General features: G+C 41.0%; 1 protein-coding gene across 1 annotated transcript; it reads left to right on the top strand.

Moving 5' to 3' along the window:
• Window positions 1–9394: 9394 nt before the first annotated feature.
• On the top strand, window positions 9395–9931 carry LOC141637432 (uncharacterized). The gene has a single exon (XM_074446911.1). It carries the CDS (start codon window positions 9395–9397, stop codon window positions 9929–9931), a length of 537 nt encoding a protein of 178 aa, XP_074303012.1.
• Window positions 9932–10440: the final 509 nt, after the last annotated feature.

The following is a 10440-nucleotide window of genomic DNA, read 5'->3' as shown; positions in this document are numbered from 1 at the left end:
GTTGTGTAAACTATTTGTCCTTGTTCATTAGTCCTTGAGACTCTTTTTGTGATCCATTTGTCCTTGTTCTTTAGTCCTTGTGACTCGTTGTTTAAACCATGCCCTTGTTTATTAGTCCTTCTGACTCGTTGTGTGAACCATTTGTCCTTGTTCTTTAGTCCTTATGACTCGTTGTTTAAACCATTTGTCCTTGTTTATTTGTCCTTGTGACTTGTTTTGTAAACCATTTTTCCTTGTTATTGTGACTACTTGTGTGAACCATTTTTCCTTGTTCATTAGTCCTTGTGACTCGTTGTGTGAAATATTTGTCCTTGTTATTGTGACTTGTTGTGTAAAACATTTTTCCTTGTTCATTAGTCCTTTTGACTCGTTGTGTGAACCATTTATCCTTGTTCATTAATCCTTGTAACTCATTGTTTAAACCATTTCTCCTTTTTTATTAGTCCTTGTGACTCGTTGTGTGAAATATTTGTCCTTGTTCATTAGTCCTTGTGACTCGTTGTGTAAACTATTTGTCCTTGTTCATTAGTCCTTGAGACTCTTTTTGTGAACCATTTGTCCTTGTTCTTTAGTCCTTGTGACTCGTTGTTTAAACCATGCCCTTGTTTATTAGTCCTTCTGACTCGTTGTGTGAACCATTTGTCCTTGTTCTTTAGTCCTTATGACTCGTTGTTTAAACCATTTGTCCTTGTTTATTAGTCCTTGTGACATGTTTTGTAAACCATTTATCCTTGTTCATTAATCCTTGTAACTCATTGTTTAAACCATTTCTCGTTTTTTATTAGTCCTTGTGACTCGTTGTGTAAACCATTTGTCCTTGTTATTGTGACTTGTTGTGTGAACCATTTTTCCTGTTTCATTAGTCCTTGTGACTCGTTGTGTAACCATTTGTCCTTGTTATTGTGACTTGTTGTGTGAACTATTTTTCCTTGTTCATTAGTCCTTATAACTCGTTGTGTAAACTATTTGTCTTGTTCATTAGTCCTTAGTCCTTGTGATTCGTTGTGGGAACCATTTGTCCTTGTTCTTTAGTCCTTGTGACTCGTTGTTTAAACCATGCCCTTTTTTTATTAGTCCTTGTGACTCGTTGTGTGAACCATTTGTCCTTGTTCTTTAGTCCTTATGACTCGTTGTTTAAACCATTTGTCCTTGTTATTGTGACTTGTTGTGTGAACCATTTGTCCTTATTTATTAGTCCTTGTGACTCGTTGTGTAAACCATTTGTCGTTGTTATTGTGACTTGTTGTGTGAAACACATTTCCTTGTTCATTAGTCATTGTGTTTCGTTGTGTGAACAATTTGTCCTTATTCATTAGTCCTTGTGACTCGTTGAGTAAACTATTTGTCCTTGTTCATTAGTCCATGTGACTTGTTGTGTGAGCCGTTTGTCCTTGTTCATTAGTCCTTGTGACTCGTTTTTTAAACCATTTGTCCTTATTTACTTGTCTTTGTGACTCGTTGTGTAAACCATTTGTCCTTGTTATTGTGACACGCCGTGTAAACCATTTGTCCTTGTTCATTAGTCCATGTGACTCATTGTGTGAACCATTTGTCCTTGTTCTTTAGTCCTTATGACTCGTTGTTTAAACCATTTGTCCTTGTTTATCATTAGTCCTTGTGACTCGTTGTGTAAACTATTTGTCCTTCTTCATTAGTCCTTGAGACTCTTTTTGTGAACCATTTGTCCTTGTTCTTTAGTCCTTGTGACTCGTTGTTTAAACCGTGCCCTTGTTTATTAGTCCTTCTGACTCGTTGTGTGAACCATTTGTCCTTGTTCTTTAGTCCTTATGACTCGTTGTTTAAACCATTTGTCCTTGTTTATTAGTCCTTGTGACTTGTTTTGTAAACCATTTTTCCTTGTTATTGTGACTTGTTGTGTGAACCATTTTTCCTTGTTCATTAGTCCTTGTGACTCGTTGTGTGAAATATTTGTCCTTGTTCATTAATCCTTTTGACTCGTTGTGTAAACTATTTGTCCTTGTTCATTAGTCCTTGAGACTCGTTGTGTGAACCATTTGTCCTTGTTCTTTAGTCCTTGTGACTCGTTGTTTAAACCATGCCCTTGTTCATTAGTCCTTGTGACTCGTTGTGTGAAATATTTGTCCTTATTCATTAGTCCTTGTGACTCGTTGTGTAAACTATTTGTCCTTGTTCATTAGTCCTTGTGACTCGTTGTGTGAACCATTTGTCCTTGTTCTTTAGTCCTTGTGACTCGTTGTTTAAACCATGCCCTTGTTTATTAGTCCTTCTGACTCGTTGTGTGGACCATTTGTCCTTGTTCGTTAGTCCTTATGACTCGTTGTTTAAACAATTTGTCCTTGTTTATTAGTCCTTGTGACTCGTTGTGTAAGCCATTTGTCCTTGTTATTGTGACTTGTTGTGTGAACCATTTTTCCTGTTTCATTAGTCCTTGTGACTCGTTGTGTGAACCATTTGTCCTTGTTCATTAGTCCTTGTCCCTTGTTGTGTAAACTATTTGTCCTTGTTTATTAGTCCTTGTGACTCGTTATGTAAACCATTTGTCCTTGTTATTGTGACTTGTTGTGTGAACTATTTTTCCTTGTTCATTAGTCCTTGTGACTCGTTGTGTAAACTATTTGTCTTGTTCATTAGTCCATGTGACTCGTTGTGTAAACCATTTGTCCTTGTTATTGTGACTTGTTGTGTGAACTATTTTTCCTTGTTCATTAGTCCTTGTGACTCATTGTGTAAACTATTTGTCCTTGTTCATTAGTTCTTGTGACTCGTTGTGTGCTCCATTTGTCCTTGTTCTTTAGTCCTTGTGACTCGTTGTTTAATAAATGCCCTTGTTTATTAGTCCTTCTGACTCGTTGTGTGAACCATTTGTCCTTGTTTTTTAGTCCTTATGACTCGTTGTTTAAACCATTTGTCCTTGTTATTGTGACTTGTTGTGTGAACGATTTGTCCTTGTTTATTAGTCCTTGTGACTCGTTGTATAAACCATTTGTCCTTGTTATTGTGACTTGTTGTGTGAACCACTTTTTCTTGTTAATTAGTCATTGTGATTCATTGTTTGAACCATTTGTCCTTGTTCATTAGTCCTTGTGACTCGTTGTGTAAACTATTTGTCCTTGTTCATTAGTCCATGTGACTCATTGTGTGTGTCATTTGTGCTAGTTCATTAGTCCTTGTGACTCGTTGTTTAAACCATTTGTCCTTGTTTTTTAGTTTTTGTGACTCGTTGTGTAAACCATTTGTCCTTGTTATTCTGACTTGTTGTGTGAAACATTTTTCCTTGTTCATTAATCCTTTTGACTCGTTGTGTTAACCATTTGTCCTTGTTCTTTAGTCCTTGTGACTCGTTGTTTAAACTATTTGTCCTTTTTTATTAGTCCTTGTGACTCGTTGTGTGAACCATTTGTCCTTATTCATTAGTCCTTGTGACTCGTTGTGTAAACTATTTGTCCTTCTTCATTAGTCATGACTCGTTGTTGAGCCATTTGTCCTTGTTCATTAGTCTTTGTGACTCGTTGTTTAAACCATTTGTCCTTATTTATTAGTCTTTGTGACTCATTGTGTTAACCATTTCTCATTGTTATTGTGACTTGTTGTGTGAAACATTTTTCCTTTTTCATTTGTCCTTTTGACTCGTTGTGTGAACCATTTGTCCTTGTTCATTAGTGCTTGTGACTCATTGTTTAAACCATTTCTCCTTGTTTATTAGTCCTTGTGACTCGTTGTGTAAACCATTTGTCCTTGTTATTGTGACTTGTTGTGTGAACCATTTTTCCTGTTTCATTAGTCCTTGTGACTCGTTGTGTGAACCATTTGTCCTTGTTCATTAGTCCTTGTCCCTCGTTGTGTAAACTATTTGTCCTCGTTTATTAGTCCTTGTGACTCGTTGTGTAAACCATTTGTCCTTGTTATTGTGACTTGTGTGAACTATTTTTCCTTGTTCATTAGTCCTTGTGACTCGTTGTGTAAACTATTTGTCTTGTTCATTAGTCCTTGTGACTCGTTGTGTAAACCATTTGTCCTTGTTATTGTGACTTGTTGTGTGAAACATTTTTCCTTGTTCATTAGTCCTTTTGACTCGTTGTGTGAACCATTTTTCCCGTTTCGTTAGTCCTTGTGTGAACCATTTATCCTTGTTCATTAGTCCTTGTCCCTCGTTGTGTAAACTAGTTTTCCTTGTTTATTAGTCCTTGTGACTCGTTGTGTAAACCATTTGTCCTTGTTATTGTGACTTGTTGTGTGAACTTTTTTTCCTTGTTCATTAGTCCTTGTGACTCGTTGTGTAAACTATTTGTCTTGTTCATTAGTCCTTGTGACTCGTTGTGTGAACCATTTGTCCTTGTTCTTTAGTCCTTGTGACTCGTTGTTTAAACCATGCCCTTTTTTTATTAGTCCTTGTGAGTCGTTGTGTGAACCATTTGTCCTTGTTCTTTAGTCCTTATGACTCGTTGTTTAAACCATTTGTCCTTGTTATTGTGACTTGTTGAGTGAATCATTTGTCCTTGTTTATTAGTCCTTGTGACTCGTTGTGTAAACCATTAGTCCTTGTTATTGTGACTTGTTGCGTGAACCACTTTTCCTTGTTCATTAGTCATTGTGATTCGTTGTGTGAACCATTTGACGCGGATATGGACCCAATGGAAGAAGTTGTGCTCGATATAGAGCACCAAACAAAACCAAGCCCGAGTAATACATTTTTTATGCATGAAAATTGGATGGGTTTGCGTAAAAGAGAGGTATTATGCGCGGTTGAAGTTCGAGACCCGCACATCCCTTGATGCCGTGTGGGAACAAAAGAAAAATCATATGGGAACAAGGGGAGAGGGCCGAAATGTGGCGGCATCAAGGGAGAAGAACCCAATTTTATATTTTTGCATTTTTCAACATAGTTTGAATAAGATTTGACAAAAGAGTCTAAGTTGTAAGTTCTATGCCCTCAATCATCCTAGAACTTACAAACTAGCATTTAATGTTTACTTGGAGGCCAAGGCTTTTGTCCTATATAAGGACCTAGCCTCCTCATTTGTAGATCATCCAAGTTGAAGTAAAAACCTTTTAGAGAGAGAAACTTGTTGTTTCAATCTTTTTCAAAGAATCGATGATTTCGAGTCTTGCCTTGAACTAAGGACGTGCTCCGCAGTTTAAGTTGAATTGCTTGACGCGTTTCGAGTAATTCCCCATTGTTATCACTATAGGTCTAGTGATACCAAATATCCCATTGTTTTCGATCTCTTCACAAGAAATCGAAACAAATATCCTTTATCTTTTGCACAACATAAACCCAAAAACAAAACAATTAAGTCTTCCGCTTCGTATACGCATCAAATTGTATCAGAGCTTCGGCTCTTGATCACCCCAAAAAAATCAAGACGGTCCTAAGGAGGTCCCAATCAATTGGTAGTTGAATATCCAACGCGCTTGGTGTTCAAAGATTAAACTCGGCGAGGTAGTTGAGGTTTAATCGATTGGATCTTGAAGGCACGAATTGAACAAAAAAAAAAAAAAAAAAATCTCAAAAATCACTGTTCACGGTACTGTTCACCTTCAAAAAAAAAGGAGAGAGTTTCGAAATTCCAAAAAAAAAAAAACACATCGAAATGAATTTCGACGATCCCAATTTTCTCAAGAATCTTCAAAAGGCTTTAAGGAACCTACAAGAAAACGATCCCAAGTGGGTGCCGAGACGAGAATGAGCCATTGAAGAATTCAAGTTCAGTGGATTACCCGAGTTCACGGGGGGCACGGACCCCGAGGTCTATCTCGGGTGGGAAAGGCAAATGGATCGGATGTTTGAATTTAAGGATCTCGATGATGAACAATGTTGCAAATACGCTGTTTTAAAGTTAAGGAATGGGGCTTCATTGTGGTACGACAGTTTTAAGACCAGGAGAGTTCGAGCCGGCAAAACAAAAATAACATCATGGCACGTGCTTAAACTAAAATTACAGAAGAGATATGTCCCCGCAACGCATAGGCTCACGACCTATCGTAAGATCACCGATCTTACCCAAGGAAAGCTAAGTGTCCTAGATTACATCAACGAATTTGAAAATCTAGCCTTAATGGGAGACTTGGTGGAAGATGAGGACATAAGGATGGCGTGATTTCTACGAGGCCTAAACCGTAACATCGCCCATGTTGTCGAGTTACAGAATTACTCAGATTTCGATACCTTGTGTAGTATGTGTCTCAAAGTGGAGGCACAAGGAAAGACGAAGGTGGCAGCCACCTATGGTGAAAATAGCCGGACTTGGAAGAATGAGAACAACTCGAGGACAAGCACAACGGGAAATACCACCGATCCCAAGACGACTCCTACCTCCAGTGCTGCTATCAAACCACCCGCCTCAAAGGAGAATAGCTACACACAGATTCGGTGTTTCAAATGTCAAGGGTTTGGACATTTCAAAAATGCGTGCCCGAATCAACGAACCATCACACTAAGAGAGGCCGTGGAATGTCGTGATGAGCTGTTCGAAGAAGAAGAAAGAACCGAGGGCATCTTTAATCTAGAAGGGGAAGAGGAAGAGGCACACGCCGAAAACACCGAGGATTACGTCGCTCCTAGTTATGACTGTGCTTTGGTTCTCCGAACCTTGCAAGTCCAAACTTCGCCTCTTGAAACGGAGCAGCGAAGTCAAATATTTCACACCAAGTGCCAAGTGAAAGACAAGTGGTGTAGCCTAATCATTGACGGAGGCAGTTGCACCAACGTCGCCTCAAAGGAAATGGTGGAGAAGTTAAAACTACCCACGACACCTCACCCAAAGCCTTACGCCCTGCATTGGCTGGATGACGGGAATAAGGTGAAAATCACTAAGCAAGTAAAGGTGGCACTAACCATGGGATCTTACAACGACGACACCCTATGCGATGTTGTACCAATGGATGCATGTCATGTTCTATTAGGACGACCTTGGCAGTATGACCGGGATGTGGTGCATCGCAGTAGAAGCAACGAATACGAGTTGGTAAGTAAGGGAAAAAGAATTACCCTAAAACCAATGGCGCCAGGTGAAGTGCATTCCATGAGTGCCAAGCGTGGAAAGACCACTAGCATGGCCATGCTTGCTAGTGAGAAAGAAGTGGACGAGGCTATTGTCAATGGCAACCAGGTTTACCTAATGGTGGTCAATGAGACTCCTAGCAATGGAAGCAAGGATGGACGATTAACCTCGCTCTTGGATGAGTTCGAGGATGTTTTCCCCGAGGAACTACCCGCCGGGTTACCACCTATTCGTGGGATCGAACACCAAATCGACCTCCTGCCCGGAGCTCCTTTGCCAAACAAAGCCGCCTATCGGTGCAATCCGATGGAGACTAAGGAGTTACAGCGGCAAATCGAAGAACTAATGAAGCGAGGCTATGTGCGCGAAAGCATGAGCCCATGTGCCGTCCCTACGCTACTTATCCCAAAGAAGGATGGAACGTGGTGAATGTGCATCGATAGTCGAGCCGTGAACAACATCACTATCAAGTATCGGTTTCCAATTCCGAGGCTTGATGATATGCTCGATGAATTGCATGGGGCCGAGATCTTCTCCAAAGTTGATTTGAGGAGTGGTTATCACCAAATTCGGATGAGAGAAGGGGACGAGTGGAAAACTGCGTTTAAAACTAAGCATGGATTATACAAGTGGACGGTTATGCCATTCGGCTTGACAAACGCTCCGAGCACCTTTATGCGACTCATGAACGAAATACTCAAGCCTTTCCTAGGCAGATTCGTAGTCGTTTACTTGGACGACATCTTGATCTACAGTCGGAGCAAGGATGATCACTTCCAACATCTTCGTAAGGTGTTCAACACACTTCGGGAGCAACAACTCTATGGCAAGAAGGAGAAGTGCTCGTTCTTAGTCGAGAGCGTTATCTTTCTTGGATACAAGGTTTCTAAGGAAGGGGTTTCCGTCGATCAATCCAAGATTGAAGCAATCAAGTCGTGGCCTATTCCCAAAACTGTCACGGAAGTCCGATCCTTTCACGGACTTGCTTCATTCTATCGGAGATTCATTCGGGATTTTAGCACCATCGCTAGCCCTATCACTGAATGTACAAAGAAAGGAACTTTCGTATGGACTCAGTACTCAAAAGGCATTCGAAACGATTATCCAAAAACTTTGTGAGGCACCATTGTTGGCACTCCCGGATTTCACCCGCCCGTTCGAAGTCGAATGTGACGCAAGCGGTGTTGGAATTGGAGCCGTGCTAGTGCAAGGAAAACGACCCATCGCTTACTTCTCTGAGAAACTGAACGGGGCCAGGCTCAATTACTCGACTTACGACAAGGAATTCTATGCGATCGTAAGGGCCCTACAACATTGGAGTCACTATCTCCGACCAAGTCATTTCATCCTGCATTCGGACCACGAATCGTTAAAACATATCAATGGGCAACAAAAGTTGAACTCAAGGCATGCCAAGTGGGTGGAATTTTTACAATCCTTCCATTTCTCCTCAAAATACAAAACTGGCAAAAGTAATGTGGTGGCCGATGCTCTCTCACGGCGATACTCATTATTGACGGTACTCGATATCCGATTACTGGGATTCGAGGCATTAAAAGAATCCTACGAGCACGACCCCGACTTTGGGGAAGTCTTCAAGATTTGCAAGAACGGGACTCATGATGAATTCATTACTCAAGATGGTTTCCTTTTCAAAGGTAACAGACTTTGTGTCCCAAAACTCCCGATCCGAGAACTCCTTGTTCGAGAAGCCCACGGAGGTGGACTTGGGGGACATTTTGGAGTAAACAAAACTGTGGATATCCTCAAGGAACATTTTTATTGGCCAGAATTACAAGGAGACGTGCAAGCGATTGTACGAAAATGCATCACATGTCACATGGCCAAAAGCAAATTCCAACCTGGGGAGTATGTACCTTTGCCTATCTCGTGCCGACCTTGGGAAGATATATCCATGGATTTCATTGTGGCGTTACCGCGAACACAGAGAGGCAAAGATGCGATCATGGTAGTAGTCGACCGATTCTCGAAGATGGCCCATTTTATCGCATGTCACGACCGACGACGCCAGCAATGTGGCGGACTTGTATTTTCGGGAAGTCTTGCGACTCCACGGGATCCCAAGAACAATCGTCTCCGATCGAGATTCCAAGTTCCTAAGCTACTTCTGGAAAACGTTGTGGAGAAGGGTGGGGACCAAGCTTTTATTCAGCACTTCTCATCATCCTCAGACGGACGGACAAACGGAGGTCACAAATCGCACTCTGGGAACAATGCTGCGAAGTCTGGTGAGAAAAACTCAGAAAGATTGGGAGTTGAAACTCGCTCACGCTGAGTTCGCATACAACCGCTCCCCAACTTATGCAACAAAGCACTCCCCATTTGAGGACGTGTATGGTATAAACCCATATTTACCACTAGACCTCATTCCCCTACCCAAGGATGAACTCATGCACAAGGATGCGGAGTCCAAATTGAAATCAATGATCAAGCTGCATGATCAAGTCAGGGCAAGGATTGAGAAAATTAATGAAGTATACAAGCGCAAAGCAAACAAAACCCGCCGGCCAAGATTTTTCAGCGAAGGAGACCTCGTGTGGTTACACCTAAGGAAGGAGCGTTTTCCAAACAAATGCAAAAACAAACTCATGCCGCGGGCAGAAGGTCCGTACAAGGTAATATCAAAGGTAGGCGACAACGCATACAAAATCGAGTTGCCCGGAGAATATGGAGTGCACGCCACTTTCAACGTCGGGGATCTATCTCCTTACATCGACGACGATGGAATCAAGGAATTGAGGGCAATTCCTTTTCAAGAAGGAGGAGATGACGCGGATATGGACCCAATGGAAGAAGTTGTGCTCGACATAGAGCACCAAACAAAACCAAGCCCGAGTAATACATTTTTTATGCATGAAAATTGGATGGGTTTGCGTAAAAGAGAGGTATTATGCGCGGTTGAAGCTCAAGACCCGCACACCCCTTGATGCCGTGTGGGAACAAAAGAAAAATCATATGGGAACAAGGGGAGAGGGCCGAAATGTGGCGGCACCAAGGGAGAAGAACCCAATTTTATATTTTTGCATTTTTCAACATAGTTTGAATAAGATTTGACAAAAGAGTCTAAGTTGTAAGTTCTATGCACTCAATCATCCTAGAACTTACAAACTAGCATTTAATGTTTACTTGGAGGCCAAGGCTTTTGTCCTATATAAGGACCTAGCCTCCTCATTTGTAGATCATCCAAGTTGAAGTAAAAACCTTTTAGAGAGAGAAACTTGTTGTTTCAATCTTTTTCAAAGAATCGATGATTTCGAGTCTTGCCTTGAACTAAGGACGTGCTCCACAGTTTAAGTTGAATTGCTTGACGCGTTTCGAGTAATTCCCCATTGTTATCACTATAGGTCTAGTGATACCAAATATCCCATTGTTTTCGATCCCTTCACAAGAAATCGAAACAAAAATCCTTTATCTTTTGCACAACATAAACCCAAAA

Source organism: Silene latifolia, unplaced genomic scaffold (genome assembly GCF_048544455.1).
Source record: "Silene latifolia isolate original U9 population unplaced genomic scaffold, ASM4854445v1 scaffold_112, whole genome shotgun sequence".
NCBI lineage: Eukaryota > Viridiplantae > Streptophyta > Magnoliopsida > Caryophyllales > Caryophyllaceae > Silene > Silene latifolia.
The sequence above is the reverse complement of the archived record's forward strand: the minus strand, read 5'-3'. Positions and strand labels throughout refer to the sequence as shown.